General features: G+C 50.1%; 1 protein-coding gene across 7 annotated transcripts in view; it reads right to left on the reverse strand.

The window, feature by feature from the left end:
- Nucleotides 1-16378, reverse strand: part of LOC105696830 (phosphatase and actin regulator 2) — a 78539-nt gene that overhangs the window by 39447 nt on the left and 22714 nt on the right. For all 7 annotated transcript variants that reach the window (XM_023434800.1, XM_012419590.1, XM_012419592.2 and 4 more), the window contains 3 exons: nt 10480-10644; nt 10255-10353; nt 8041-8361 (listed from right to left, as the gene is read on the reverse strand). In XM_023434800.1, coding sequence (XP_023290568.1) covers nt 8041-8361; nt 10255-10353; nt 10480-10644 — 585 coding nt within the window. The remainder of the gene's footprint in view (nt 1-8040; nt 8362-10254; nt 10354-10479; nt 10645-16378) is intronic.

Below are 16378 nucleotides of genomic sequence, written 5' to 3' on the forward strand. Positions count from 1 at the left end.
TTCACTTAGACCACTTTCATAATTATGGGCACATATAACAATGATTTAACGATCGCATAACAATCATTTAATGCCATTTTCCGGCCGGGGCCCGCCATTAAAGATGCGGAAAAAGCCCCGGAAAAGCGGAAATTTCCCGATACCCAACGCATACGCCTACACTTCCAGCAGAAGAGAAAATCATTTCTATGATATAACAATGATTTAACAATCGTATAACAATCATTTAATGATTGATTAATTTCAGAAAGCTCATAGCGAATCGGATACCAGATTAATTAGACTATAGTGATCGCCTCGATAAACGAGAACATGTCAATTAGGTAATTTTGGTAGTTTCTTAGAACATACATTACACTGGACCGAGGGAATATTTTGATTGCACGTGAATAATTATTTTAATTTAACGTCATTGCTCGAGATTAGCGGCCAAAGGTTATGCACTTCAATGAAACGTTTAGTTGACATGTGATAACCAATGCGGTATGGATGGACCGAGGAAAAGTCAGCCGCGTAATTAGTCGTCGGACGTGATTAGGAATTAGTCCCCTGTATCGATAACCATCGAGGTATCGATCGCGGGTGGCGTTATCGAGGGCGAAGTGGGAGCCGGAAGCGAGAAATCGGTCAGGATCCTCGTTGGAGGAAATCGACTCCTGGCTGCGGAAATTGAAACGTCCTTACGCGGCCGATAATCGCGGACTAACAGGGGTCGGTTTGTCGCTGCAATTAACGATATCTCCGAGTTCGCGTAGATTAAAACGAACCGAAAGACCTGGAGCAATTAGTGCGCCCGGGTGGGGTCGGTAATCAGTAACCGGTAATTTGATCAATCGATAGTTTTCCCAACACATCGAGGCCCCGTCACGGGGGATGCCCGAGGATAAACAACGGATCGAAAAGGGGAAGAGCAGGAAAAAATCGGGAAGAATCGGGAAGAATCACAGGAAAAAAAAAAAAAAGACCAGCCAAAAGAAAATGACGAAAAATCTTTCATCTCGACGACCCTCTCCCTATACCCTTTGATTTCCCTCGTGCCGATCCCTCGAGATTAATTCCAACGGTGCAACGAGCACCGACCCGACTGCACCTCCCGCGACATTGACGTGGCATAATCAAGAAGAGAGGAAAAAAAAATATAAGAAGAAAATTCACCAAGACTCAAAAATTCGGACCAGGGCGAGAGATCCGAGAGACGGACCGGGGAAGCGCGCCTGATTCAGGGCAACCGGTTGCGCGCACCTTTTCGTCGCCGCCGTATAAAACACCACTGCAGCATCAAACATCACACTCTGGACCGTGACGAGATGAGGAGTACCACCAGGTGGCTACGCATCCGGGAAGTCGAGCCCCATCGTCGAGGAATCGTCCGGGAGGAGGCCGCACCCGTCTCGTCGCATCGCGGTTACGAGGTATGCCGATCGGAAGCGGGTTTCCCGTAGCGTTTCCTCCGGGTCCCTGGTTCCGGTGGGTCCCTCGTCGTGCCCAGTCCCTCCGCGGTTTTCAAGGTCGATCGGTGGAGCCTCGACCGGGACGCGTCCACTCGTGGGTCTGAGGACCTTACGTCGGGCGTCCCGGGGGAGAGCCACGGGAGCTGGTCCAGGTCGGCGTCCGGGTCACGGGGATACCCGGGATCGACACATGCCCCCCGACCTGAGGGGAATCGAGGCCGCGCAGCCGCGCCGACACCCGGCCGCCCCTGGACACCTGGTTTAACCTCTCCCGGTGCACCGTATGCACCCTATGCACCCGCTGCACCCTCGATCGAGCCCGGGCGACGTGCGTCCGCCGACGAGGACGACCACCCGACCGACGACCCGACCGATGACCTCGCCACCTCCCGGTTCCCCGGTCCCCGAGGCTCTCGCTCAGGGCGCAGGTTCGCCTTCGAGGTGGGAGTGGGAAGGTGCACCGCCCCGCGAGGTCGGATAGCGACTGATTCTCCGGGCGTCGCGACGCCGACGCCGACGCCGTCCCTCCCTCGGGACCACCCCCGGCCGCCGTGCACCCTCTAGGACACGCGGGCCGTACGCGGGAGCAACGGAACCCTTTCCTACAAATTGGATTTAAACGTCACCCACTGCCGAATCGAAGAAGACGAGATATCTCACACATGCCGCGATAACGCTTGCAAGATTTTCTTTTTTTAATATTTCTGATATACCGAGAAAAAAAATTCGGGAAAGGGAGGTCTTCAATCGCCAGGGCTGTGATATGAATGCAAACGTTATCGTCGTTGGTGGGACTATTCCCGCGGGAATTTAATCGGCAATGCCGTTCTTTGATTAGAGTGCGGAGGTCTTTCTTTCTTTTCTTCTTTCCCCCGTTTATGTGTCGCCCCGAAATAATCGATCCGCGATCCGAAAGGATCGATCCACCAAGGGGCACCGCCGAGGGCGACCGATGGCGTGCCGGCAGTCCTGCCCAATTTTTCCGGCTCCGATTGTCCCCGATTAAATCGTTTGTCCCCGACATTTTTCCCGGGGGTGGATTTGCATATCGACCGGCCACCTGACGAATATTCATACCGCGCGGGCATTCGCGATCGGACCCTCCCGGAATTTTAATCGTCCCTTTCGTCTCGCTCCGGCTGCGAATCGCCCTCGAGTGGTGCACCCGCGTACGGTGCAGCCCCGATGCCGACTGCACGCCAACAACGAGTCGAGCTATCGATTTCCAATTTCCCGTAGTCGCGAGTGCAACGTTAAGGCTCACCCGACCGACGCCACCACTCGCGACGTCGTCGTGCCCGGTGCAATCGAAGTGCAGCGGACGAGGCCCCCCGATACGATGCATCCGAAATGCAGCGGACGAAGCCCTCCGACATAATGCATTCGAAGTGCAGCGAACCAGGCCCCCCGATATGCTACTTTCGAAATGCAGCGGACATAATGCACTCGAAGTGCAGCGGACTAGGTCCCCGACACGATGCACTCGAAGTGCAGCGGACGAAGCCCTTCCACACGATGCATTCGAAGTGCAGCGGACTAGGTCCCCGACACGATGCACTCGAAATGCGGCGGACGAGGTCCCCGACACGATGCATTCGAAATGCAGCGGACGAAGCCCTCCGACACGATGCATTCCAAGTGCAGCGGCGAGGTCTCCCGACACGCTGCTTTCGAAATGCAGCGGACGAAGCCCTTCCACACGATGCATTCGAAGTGCAGCGGACAAAGCCCCCCGACACGATGCATTCGAAATGCAGCGAACGAGGCCCCCCGATATGCTACTTTCGAAATGCAGCGGACGAAGCCCTCCGACATAATGCACTCGAAGTGCAGAGGACGAGGTCCCCGACACGATGCATTCGAAATGCAGTAAACGAGGCCCTCCCATATGCTACTTTCGAAATGCAGCGGACGAAGCCCTCCGACATAATGCACTCGAAGTGCAGAGGACGAGGTCCCCGACACGATGCATTCGAAATGCAGCGGACGAAGCCCCCCGACACGGTGCACCCAAAGTGCAGCGGACGAGGTCCCCGTCAAGGCGACTCAAAGTGCGAGGCCGGTTGCAACCAGAAGTCCCGCCGAGGTTTCTTTCAAAAGAGGTCGGAAAATCTCACCGAGCCAACCATGGCGGAAACGCAACAGGCTGAGCAACCCTGATGCGGCCGGAAGGAGCTGCATCTCCGGATGACAAAGAACGGGAGAGAAGCGCGGAAAACCGTCGTTTGAGGTCGACGGATACCTCGTCACGACGTGGCCGATCGGGAGGCAAGGATGAAATCGATTAAGAAAACGTGGCCGACGGTTATCGTCGCGTGCAGCCGGGGGGTTATGTCGCGTGATGCCACTGGTGCAATTGGACTCAAGGGTTATAGAATCTTATCGACCGGTCGGGACAATGGATGTTCGTCGAGGAGGTCGTAACCTCGGGCCAAGGTGCATCCCTCCCGCGTATCTTTAGCAAAAGAGGTTATCGGGCACTCCCGAAAACCTGACCTTTCCCAAGTTTTTACGGCGGATCGCCTCTTAAACCCTTGCCGCACTTCGACGAGTCCGACTCCTGACAGATATCTCTTATCAAATGGTTAACGATTCATAATTTCGGACTGACGGGAACATCAAGTCCTCTTGGGATCCCAATTTGGGACCGAAAGTGAACAGGACTAGGACTCGTGATGTTTCCGCACCTGCATTAGCGAGATCCTGCCGGATGCATATCGACTTTCTCAGGCGGATGGAAGAGGCGGGATATATCAAAGCGGCCGACCAATGAGTGAGCGCTTTTAACGCGGAGATGCATTTTCATACAGCGGAAAAGCGAGGAAAAGCGTCGAGAGGAGTACGATACGTTTTTCGCATCTCCTGTCAGGGCCGTTCTTCTGGCGCGCCCTTTCCAAGGGATGAAAAAGGGGTATCGCCTCCCCACTGCCCCGATAAAAAAGAAGATATCCCTCGAGCAAAAATACCCATCCCTTCGAATAATACCCTAGAAACATATCATCGATCCAAAGAACGATCACTTCACTAAAAAAAACTGAAATAAATTCTGAACATCCCGAGGAAACGTTGCGTCCACCTTATTCGCAGTTCATTTCAGCCATGTGATTATTTTTTTAATTATATAATTAATATCTCCCTGGTGCGATCGAGTCTTTGTTCCTCGCGGTGTCTTATCTCTCGCCCTAAGATCTGATCGAACAATTTGCAAATTGGAAATTCAGGCTGGAATAATTAATTATAATCGATCGAACGCCCGGGGAGGAGGAGAAGCTTGGGAAACTGGTCCGTGACTTCGGCGTGCGGGGAAAACGTTGCGGTAGGTCCGGGTCGCGGAAGTTGGGACCTCGCGTGGCTCGTTTCGAACTTCATCGGGGACACGTTGGGTTCGCGCCGCAGGGCTCGGACAAGTTCCTGGACGTTCCACCGCCGGTGGTGCCCGGAACCGTCCCGAACCACTTACGCTCCGTAAACTCCGAGTTTTCGAACGACATCTTGTCCGAGGCGAGTTCCGGTCGCTTCTTCGAATTCCCCGGAAACTTCCTACCGGCGGGTACTAAATTATTACCCAGACGCGATAGAAATTTATCACCGCCCGATGGAGCCGATAAATGCAAAATTCGAAATCGACGACCACCCTCTGGACAGAAAATAAAAAAAGGGGGGAAGGAAAAATAAAATTGCTTGACAAAGAGACACACACCCCGCGATCAAACACGCCGAGAGGAACGTCAAATCGAGGAAAGAAAAATCTAAATCGGCAACAAAATAATCCTTCCTTGCAATAGTGATCCCTCTATATAAGTGAGCTTTTTTAAATTCTCATAAAAAAAAAAAAAAATGTGATTTTGCGTACAAGACCTTCCTAAGGGCCCTTACATTTACGGGGTGAAATTTGAAACGCCTTAAATCGCAACATCGCCGCGTTAAATATTTTCTTCCTACGAATGTTTATCTCGCCTATCGCAATTTATTCAGGAGAATTTTCCCAGCACACGGTTCACGGCCTCCCCGGCAAAAGAAATTATGCAAATGCGGATCGTCGCGAGAGGCGATACGTCAGGCTGTTTAAGGTCGTCGAGAAGGGTGGGGGGATAAACGTGGGAATATGCAAATGCACCTTGCACCGGGGTCCGGAGTGCATCGCGGGGATTTTCATTGGTCGGTTGCCAAGACCCCTGGAGCACCGTGTACACACAACCCCAGCCTTAAACATTCCCGATAGGTTGCATTAAGTTAATGGAACCTCTTGCAGGCGTATCAACCCCGGGGCCGGCAACCCCCTTAAACTCCCCTTCAATTTTTACGTCCGTCTAGCACGAGACACGCGAGACGAACTCGCCACTAAAGGAATTGCTTCGCTCGGTGGCTTTTCGCCTTTCTTCCTGGGGGACAGGGGATGCCTCCAGGATTTTACGGACGAGGGAAATCGGGGATTACGGGGGCGTAAAAAATTCACGGGGTCCGAAATCGCCTGAACGACAAGTCAGGGAAAAAAGGGCTTGCCATGGAACGCGTTAACGAGAGGCGTCGTCCAGGCTTCCAGGGAAGAGCTTGCAAAAGTCCGACCTCCCCTTTTCCCATTTTCTTCCCTCATCGAGAGCTTTTCCGCGAGTCGCACTCCAGAGTCACGGCGGAAGCTTTGGAGGCTTATCGATCGACGCGGCGTCCGCGGTTCTTGCAAGACAGACGGGGATGGTCCTCTCCCCTGTCTGGCCTCCCCGGCGTCGGGAAGTAATCCTTAATCCTTCCCAAAAGAAGCTAGGACCTCCCCTTCCGAGTCCGTCGATGGACCGGAAGACGTTTCTCCTCGCAGGGGCATTCGAAATCGCGACTACAACTCGGGCCTACCTTAAGGTGATGTGAAAGTGGCGTCAAGAGGTTTTGTTTATATCACTTTTCTCCCAACTCGGTTTACCGAATAGTTTGAAACGTTACAACGTGAACAGGGAAACTATAAGGAAGGTCCTGAAACTCATGAAATTTCAATTCTTCTCAAATTTATTTATAGGTATTCTAAAAATTGTTTATGAAAAATGAAATTTCACGGGTTTCAGGACATACTTTAAGGTCTCCATATTCATGTTTTAAAGTATGGAACAATTTGAAACACCCAGTTCTATGAAAAGTTTTATGAACGATTGAGCTTTCGGATGCCACTTTCACATCCCCTTAAGGTGATACCAAAGGATATATATATCACCTTAAGGCGACACCATATCACCTTAAGGCGACCTGAAACGAGCATTCGAAAGTCTCAATCGTTTAAAACCTTCCCACGCAACCCACAAAGACCCTAAGGAAGGTCCCGACACCGACGAAATTTCAATTATTTAAATCTTTCCTTATAAACAATTTCTTAATTTTGTATTAGAAAAAAAAAAAAAAAAAAAGAAGAAATTGATTTCTCGGTCTATCGACTGACCCGACAGAGGGAGGTGTCGAGTCCTGCGGGTTTGTCCGTAATATCGCATTAGGCAGCCGGATCGGAACGAGCGTTTACAAGGCTTCGGTTTAACCAACGGGGAAACCCGATAACCTTGCCCCGATGTAACCCGAGACGTCGGGGTCTGGCAGTCCGGACTTAGTAAATCGGACTTTTCGTTTACACGCCCCCAAATATCTCTATCCTCGCTTTTCGAAATCCTCCTTGTTAATGCAGTTTCCACCGACCTCCGTTGACATTCTTCCGACACCCGTCGACCTATTAATTAGGACATCGGCTTCGTGCCCGATAACACGGATAGGTGTTCCTAACCGAGACCTCCCTCGACGAGTGGTCCCCGTTAAGGAGTCTCCTTTCGGACCGAGGTCCTTATCAGCGGTTTAACGGAGCCGATTACAATGTCAACCCCTTCGCTGCACCGAGCCTATCTCACGTAGGATCGGCTCTACGGCGATTAATCTCAAACCGTGATCGAGAAGCTGCCCCAATGCGAGAGACTTATCAGTAATTGGTCAAACTCGCCGGAAGAGTTTTCTCTCTCTCAAAAAAAAAAAAAATCGACTCTGCTGCTTAAGGGGGTGTGAAAGTGGCATCTTAAGGGTCAATCATTCATGAAACTTTCCCCCCAATTGGATATAGAATGGCGGACATGAATGCATGGCCTGCAGATACGGCATCGCCTGTGCAGGATGGGAGGGCATCGATGTCTCCCAGTGTACCGATTTCTTTTCAAAATTTACCACACGGATAAGGAGACCCCAAGGTAGGTCCTGAAACGCGGGAAATTTCATTTATATATATATATTCTTGAAATTGCATTAACTTGCATCAAAATTCTTGAAATAGCTATAAACTTTACTTCACGTTGTTACTTGACAATACAGTACAAGTTACTTTAAAATTGAAATTTCATGGCTTTCGGGACATTCCTTGTATTCGCACTGTCAAGTTCGAGAGGACTCGGTACATCCAGTCCGTGGCAATGTTACACAAACGATACCTCCTCGACGCCACTATCACATCGCCTTAATCGACCCCTGTAATCGGACATCCGAGAGGGCGGCCATGTTGGATTTTCCGAGGGCACCGACGGAGGGCTTAATTAACGATTAACCGGGCTCTAAAAGTAGTACCCAGGGTGCTTACCTTGCGTGCATCCGTTGAGCTGAGTTGCGGTGGGGATCCCGGGGTAGAGGGGAGAGGGGTGAGGCGAGGGCTGAGAATTCGGCGTCCCGGCGCAGATCGAGTGGGGGTTGGCGGACGTCGGCGTCGGGGTGGCCGAAGAGGGTTGCTGGGCCTGCTGGGACTGCTGGGGCTGTCCCCCTGGCGTGGGGGTGGCCGCAGGAGTGCCACCTTGCACCCCTCCGACCCCACCTGGGGTCGACTGGGGTTGCTGCAGCTGCAGTTGCTGAGGCGGGAGCTGAGGAGTTCCTGGCTGCTGGGCGACCCCCGTGTCTCCTCTGGGACCTGATAAGAAAAAATGAAAACAATTAATATAAAAAAAAAAAACAACTAATGCCAAGCCTGATTTCACCGATCAACGCGTAATGTCATCTTCATTCCGAGGCTTGGTACCTGTCCTAAAGGGGTAGTTTTATTAAACCGTCGGTGTAAACGACGGTGTACCGAGGTGTGAAAGTGGCATCCGAAAGCTCAATCGTTCATAAAACTTTCCATAGAACTGGGTGTCTCAAATCGCTTCATACTTTAAAACGTGAATATGGAGGCCCTAAGGCAGGTCCTGAAACTCGTAAAATTTAATTTTTTATAAACTATTTTTAAAATACCTATAAACAAAATTTGAAAAAAATTGAAATTTCATGAGTTTCAGGACCTTCCTTGTAGTTTCCCTATTCACGTAGTAAAGTTTCAAACCATTCGGTAAATTGAGTTGGGAGAAATGTTTTATAAACAAGACCTCCTCGACGCCGCTTTCGCGTCACCTTAATTTCGTTTCTGCCTCAGACTGGAATCCAGGTTCACAGAGCCGGACAAATCGCCGGGTAATCGATTAGAAGACGAGGCAGTGCCTCGAGCGAGTGACCTCGCCTCGCTTAGGAATGTCTCGTTTGTACAGTCGGTACCACTTCACGACGACAAAGACCAAGTGACGTCGGCATCTCTCGAGGGACCCGTTACCGCGACGGACTTCGACCCGTTTTCATGTGACACTAATTAAGATAACGACACCAACGCGCCCAGGCTTTGCTCCAGTTATTCCTGACGTCTACTCCTAGTGCGTAAACCCACCCAAGCCGATCTCTCTCGGTCCCCTCTATCGGCGGATTTTCCCACGAGAAAGTGGCCTCTCCTAAATCCCCCAAAAAACCAAAAAAAAAAAAAAAAACATCCAAACCTCCTCGGGAATTCTACCGGGAAATCCGTTCCGCTTTTATGGATTCGTGATTTCTGGGGCCCTAATTGACTGCAGAGGGACCCCCTGCGCCATCTGTGATTTCCAGGCCAATTAAATTTTCACTCCGAGACCTCGTATTCCCATCCTTTTAGCATAGAAGCGCATACAACACTTTTCTTGCCTTTATCACGTTCAAATGCGAGTCTATCGATTACCAGAGTGTTATAAATTGTCGTAAAATTGTCCTGACCCTTTCAATTCTCATATCAGAGCCTTCGATAATTGTACATTGATCGAAATATGAGAGCTCGACGCCATTTTGGTTCTGGTGTGAGCTGAGTAAAAAAATTTTTTCCAAAATTCCAAATATTGAATCTGTCAGGACAATTCTTAGATGATCAGGAGTCAAAGTTTCGGACAGTTTGGTCTAATATCCTTAAAAAAAAAGTGTTGTATTCAAATCGACCGATTCGAAGGGGGTTTCACTTCACCTTAATTACTCAAAATCTAGGAGTTACGCAAGAGTAAAATGGCCGGGAGGTCTGGGATTTTCCTCGGTTACCGTCCGTGCCGGAAATTGAATCCTCGTCTGCCGCGGCGATAACGATAATGACAAGTCTAACGCAATTACGAAAAGGCGAGAGGTCTGTCCGTCTGTCTCGTTTCTCCCATTTCCGCCTACCGTTCCCCCCTCCCGGACGGATTTCCACCGTGGAAACGCGCCCTCCACCCTTTCCTGGGCCGGGCGAGAAAAACTGCGCGTCGTAATCTTGACCTAACCCAACCTAACCTAACCTACCCTAACCGTCAGAAAAATGGCGCACCATTCTCTGAAGCATAACCGACCGAGAGGAAATCGACCGGCTTCCTTTCTCTCGCGCCTTTTTACAAGGAACTAATGTACCCAGTTATCACCGCGGTTATCATGATTTTCCATTTTCTCAGTTCCCCGAGCCATAGCGAACGATCTTACCCCGAAGAAATCCATCATCGTTATCACTTACCATTTTCCGGAAGAGACGACGTAGGGCTGTCGGGCAGGAGAATCCCTTTCTGGACCAGCTCGTCCCGATTGGCGCGTACTGAGATTTTCCTTTCGAGTGCTGCGCAAATGAACGATTGATAAGATACAAAAGGTGGAGTTATTAATCGCAGCCGCGCCTAGGCGAGCGTTTACACCGGTGGTTTCCCTTCCGGGCGGGTTTTTGAGGCATAAAACGTGTACTTACACCTAGAGGCGGCCTCGAACTTGTCCGATTTCTTTTTCCGCTTCCATTTCCACGGCTTGAAGAGTCTGCCCAGGGCGGAAAACTTGCTTTTCCTCTCGAGGGGCGGCGTCCTCGCGCCCGAGCCGAGACTGTTAGTTCGCAGGGCCGCTCCATTTTGTTTCTTGGCTGAAACAATCGAAGAAAAATCGGCCGATTAACGTGTGGAAGGAGGAAAGAGAGCTTTCTTTAGAAAATACAGGGAAATTCGGAAAAGCTTTCCCGGTGGTTCAGGGGGGGGGGGAGGGGTAAAACAGGAGGCCGGAGATGTACCGACAGAAGGGGGACCCGTGTACCGACGAGGGGTATGCTTCTCAGGATTTATTAATCCCTGGGAAGATCAACGGGGCTGTCAGGTTTCTACGTTACCCGCCCTTTACCGACTGCTCGTCGATCACTACCCCGTTATCAGTGGTGCCGAAATGGAACCTCCAAGACGGCTCCACGTCGATAAGAACGCCGGATACTGGGGGACCGAAACCACCCTTTTTACGGGCGTTTACATCCCTGGGATCCTTTAGGGACTCAAATTGCTCCGGTAATCCGAGCCGGGTAATGGGGTAGTTCGAGAGCTGGGACGACGCGTCCCTGGGTACATTGTTGGTTAAGAGGCATTCTGGCAAGCCTGGTTAGACGTTAACGCGCCGTTAAGCCTCTCGTTAAGGGTGGCTAATGGAGACTGGGTCCCCCAAAGTCCGATCCCGAAGGGTGAGCTCGAAGGACCTTGGTTATCGGACCTGGATCCGAAAATTCCGAGAGATGGAATTATCTCGCAAAACGAAAAAAAAATTATCCCCCGATAAAAAATTCCTCGGAAGTCTCAGGATCCTTGCCCTTGTAGGGGTGGAAAATTTCGGGAGGTAGAATTATCACGCGAAAAAAAAAAATATTATCCCCTTATAAAAAATTCCTCAGACCCCTCAGGATCCTTGCCCTTGTAGGGGTAGAAAATTTCAGGAGATAGAATTATCCCGCAGAAAAGAAAATTATCCCCCGATAAAAAATTCCTCAGACCCCTCAGGATCCTTGCCCTTGTAGGGGTAGAATATTTCGTAAATAGAATTATCCCACGAAAAAAAAATTATCCCCCGATAAAAAATTCCTCGGAGCTCCCATGATCCTTGCCCTTGTAGGGGTAGAAAATTTTGGGAAATAGAATTATCTTGCGAAAAAAAAAAATTATTCCCCAATAAAAAATTCCTTAGAGCTCCCAGGATCCTTGCCCTTGTAGGGGTAGAAAATTACGAGAAATGGAATTGTCATCTCGCGAGGGAAGAAATGAAAAAAAGAAGAAAAATCATCCCGCGATAGGAAGAACGTCTCAAAGAAGTCCGCGGATGTCGCGACCTCGCCTCGGCCGATTACATCGCGAGATTACGTTCAAGGGTTCCTTATTGCGAGTTCCACGACCCCTCGGCAAAGATTCCGCTCGAGATGTCTGGGAAGCCGCGAAATGGGGACCGCCCGGCGGCTTTATTTCGCCCACTCGTTATCGTACATCGATAACGATTAATATCGCCGGGGCTCTAAGTACTTCCTCCCCATCGGCCGGTCATACTTTCTTCTCCAAAATCTCGCGACAAAGGAAACGAGATACTCCGATCGCGATGGGTCGATTCTTGATCTATGGATACCACTCGAAGATTCATCCCGACAGATTGGAAGCTGGAGTGGAGAAGTCGAAGATGAATCATTTAATCGAAGAGGTCGCGATCGATGGGAGTCCTGGATTCGGACTGACTTCTGAATTAAAAGCGAGTGCAGCCTCGAGCTGCAGGGGTCGCAACCCCAGAGGGGTGGCGGTTTGACAACCGACTGGTTGACAACCGGCGGCCAGGTAATTGGAGACGTAAAACAAAGTGCCATCGCCATGGCAACTCCCTAAGCATCCCTTGGTCGAGCCCTGCGCAGAGGACGTCGCCGTCGGATTCGCGTCCTGGCTGCGCTCCCACTTTCGGATTATTCCTTGAAACCTCCCTTAAGGCCGTAAAAAAGCGGCATCGGGAAGCTCACCCGAAGCATATCTCCTTAAGCCTGCCTAATCCCTTGAAACTTCGCCCCAGAAATACGGAGTACCTAAGGAACGTCCCTCCGCCCATGAAATTACAATTTTTTTTTTTTAATGACAAATTTGAATATATCAGAAATTTCACGGGTGGAGGGACCTTCCTTGTAGCCTCTGCATTCACGTTGGAGAGTTTCAGAAGATTCGGTGCCCCCAGCTCGGAGAAAAGTGTCATAAAGAAGTCGCGTATTTGACGCCTTAAATTCCGAGGAAAGTACACTCAGTCAGTAATTCGAGGGCCGAGGTGCTTTCCGAGGCTGGGCCAAACTTAGGCTTAAATTAATTCCTTCGGCCTCGCTCGGGCCGACTACGGTCACCCGTGCGGCTCCGGTTTCACCTGAGGATTTCTGCGGTAAATTCCTACCGGCGGAAGTTCCGGCCGTTTCGATCGGCTCGCTCTTTACGGGCCTCGTTTAAACGCTCCCTTTGTCGCTCTCCGGCCCTCCGGTCGAGCCGCTCCGGAATTCCGGCCGGAATAATACGAGGAAACGATTTAATTACACCGGAGCGTCGATCAATCGACTCGGTCGATCCGCCCTCTCCGGGAAACCGCCCTCGCGCTTTCCAATTTTCCACTCCGCCCCGCTGCCTACTTAACCTAATAGCTATCGATTTTCCGAGCCTCTCTCCTCTCGAACAAGGTCAATAATGAAATTTTCCGCGGCTTAATTCGAAAACTTAGGGAAAACGCTTATATCCTATCCGAGCGTTGCACCGAGTGCTCTATTCTTTCCCGGAGCCGCATCAATCGCCACACCTCTCGCTCGTCACTATCGCCCCAGCTCAGGAAAATTAAAAAAAAAATCTAATCAACACGTCACAAATCTGATTAAAATATTCCTACTCATCATCAATTAACCCTTTTCACTCCCAATTATTGAGATGTGTCACCCCCGACAAAGGAGTGCAAAGGGTTATTAAATTTTCACTCCGAGACCTCGTATTCCCATCGTTTTGGCATAGAAGCGCATACAACACTTTTTTTGCCTTTATCCCGTTCAAATGCGAGTTTATCGATTACCAGAGTGTTCTAAATCGTCGTGAAATTGTCCCGACCCTTTCGATTCTCATATCAGAGCCTTCGATAATTGTACATTAATCGAAATATGAGAGCTTGACGCCATTTTGGTTCTGGTCTGAGCGAAGTTAGATAATTTTTTCCAAAAATCCAAATTTTTAACGTGTCAGGACAATTCTTAGATGATCAGGAGTGTCAAAGTTTCGACAGTTTGGTCTAATACCCTTAAAAAAAAAAGTGCTGTATTCAAATCGACTGATCCGAAGGGGGTTTCACATCACCTTAAAATGGCGATAAAATGCCGATTACCGGAGTCTGCTTGATATTTCATGTTAAAGAGTTTTCGGAAGGGAGTCATGGGTATTCAACTGGCGGCAATATTTTTTTTTTCCCTCCCGGTCCACTCGAGGCGGACAAGCGAGCTTTATGAATCCATGCTCCGGTGAGTCAGCGCCGAGTAACGTTCCATTAAGCATGGTTAACCCGGTACACCAAGTCGAGCACCAAGAAGAAAAAAGAAGAAAAAGAAACGACCGACCAGTTTTTCCCCCCAGCCTCCCACTTGGTACATCTCTCCGTTACTCCCAGCATTTCCCGCGTCCCATTGCACCGTCCTCGTCCCATCAACGAGGTTCCCTCTATTCTCCGTCCTTCCTGGCCGTCCTGCTCGAATTTCAAAACCCGAGTCCAGTTTTCAAAGGGAACTGCGCCCGATGCACCGCCATATGCACCACCGCAGGTGGCGGGCATGCGCTCTTGCACTGGCCTCGCGTTTAATAACCTCCCTCCATGCACTCGCATACGACGAGCACCGTTAACCATACGAGAGACCGTAAAAGAGACCGAGCGAGCACGCATGCGCGCCTCGACAATGCCGCGTGTTACGTCCATAAAGCTTATAGAAATTTATGAAATTATTCATTGACCCCTCCGATGCCACTTTCATGCCCCGTTAAGGTGAAGTGAAACCCCCTTCGAATCAGTCGATTCGAACACAACACTTTTTTAAGGGTATTAGACCAAACTGTCCGAAACTTTGACACGTCACTCCTGATCGTCTAAGAATTGCCCCGACACATTCAAAATTTGGATTTTTGGAAAAAAATGTTTAACTTGGTGATGTTGAAAGTTCATTATATATACACAAAACGTGGTAATCTTTATCGGCATAACATTATCACCTTAAAACACATTATCTCCTGAGCGAGTAACCCTCCGACACCGGCGCTTCTCTCTATCCAGGACTTTCCATGAGATTCAGCCTCGACTGACCTTTTCTCGTGGGATAGACGAGGCTGAGGTGTCCTTAACTGAAATACCAATGGGTTAGCGAGATGGGATATTTCATCGCGGCGAGCCGACGCGGCCTGTGGGACGCACCCCGGCCCACACCTAACCTGCATAGCGTCACGCGCACAGCTGGTGGACGCGGGGAAAACGCGGACACGCAACCATCAAAGGAAACGCACAGAATCCCGTTCCCCGTACCGTTTAATGGAACGAGGACACGGATAAAAATAAAAAAAAAAAATAGTCCGACTCCACCGGTGTTCATAATCAGGATGAGCCCTCCTGAGGAAATTTCAGCGCCGACCTTTGGACTAAGATTTCCGACCTAGGGGATTTTTCTTTCTTAATTTCATAATGTCACAAAGAAATGTAAAGGAAAGTTTGAATCGAATGTGATGCCAGGTGTTGGATTTAAAAAAAAAAATTTTTTTTTCTTTCCTCCTCGCTTAAGACATGTATGTCAATGCTTCCGACCCTTGGGTCGATTCCGAGCCGATCGGGGGAATTCGAGAGCTGGAGGCCTGCCAAAAGAATGCAGCAAATAAAGTGCACCTACCGAGTTACGACTTCCTACGGACAGGGGCGTCTCTTTTCGACTCGGCCCTGAATTCGTGCCAAGGGGCGTCGACGCGGGAAAACGCGCGTTCCCCAGCCACCTTACCCCTTTTCTACATCCCCTTTTCTACGGCGCCTCTCCCCCATGGAATAGGTCCAGGTGCCCCAGGTGAACCTCGCCGTGATTCCGGCTTTTCGCCATTATTTTTTGGGCGCACCTGTCGCCACCTGTTGCAGCGTCCTCCGCGCTGCGCCCTCGAATGCAGGGACCGAGGAAGAATAATTCATTTAACCAATGAAATATTTTGTCAATTCCAGGAATCTCTTCTCTTGACTTGAGTAATGTCAAACGCATCGGTAGACGGTGTCAATAATAAAAAAAAAAAGGCCCTATAGGTGTCAAACTGGAGCAGATGATCGGCACGCGACGTCAACGGTGTGCGCGCACCCTTATAATCGCACCGAGACTCTCCGCTCGGTATACAATGCCTCCTTTGTATTTGCATATCTTGCGAGCACGCTAAAGGCGCATTCTAGACGGCCGCATTCTTCGGAAATGAGGGGACAGATTAAGTATTATTAAAACATATCGCCTCCCCGCGAGGCCGCATCTAAGCGGGGATTTAAATCCAAGCGACACTGGACGTGGGCGCCGCACGTTGCGAAACTTTTCAAAAATCATGACAGAAAAGTATCGGCCGGGGGAGCGGCGTATTTTTTCCCAATTTCTAGACATCCCGAGCAATCGAAAGAGCACCGGCGCGTCGGGATCGGACCAGCCGTTTTGGAGATACAATTTTTTGAAAACGCTCGTAGGAACAGGCACCGCCCCGCTTCTCGAGTTTCCGTGGCACGCGAGACCGCGTCTCGGCAAATATTGTCCCCAGCGTCGTAATTAACGTTTAATCGTCTGGACGTATTTACCGGGGGATCTC

The sequence above is a fragment of the Orussus abietinus genome, unplaced genomic scaffold (genome assembly GCF_000612105.2).
Source record: "Orussus abietinus isolate OABI.00-Male unplaced genomic scaffold, Oabi_2.0 scaffold94, whole genome shotgun sequence".
NCBI classification, from domain to species: Eukaryota; Metazoa; Arthropoda; class Insecta; order Hymenoptera; family Orussidae; genus Orussus; species Orussus abietinus.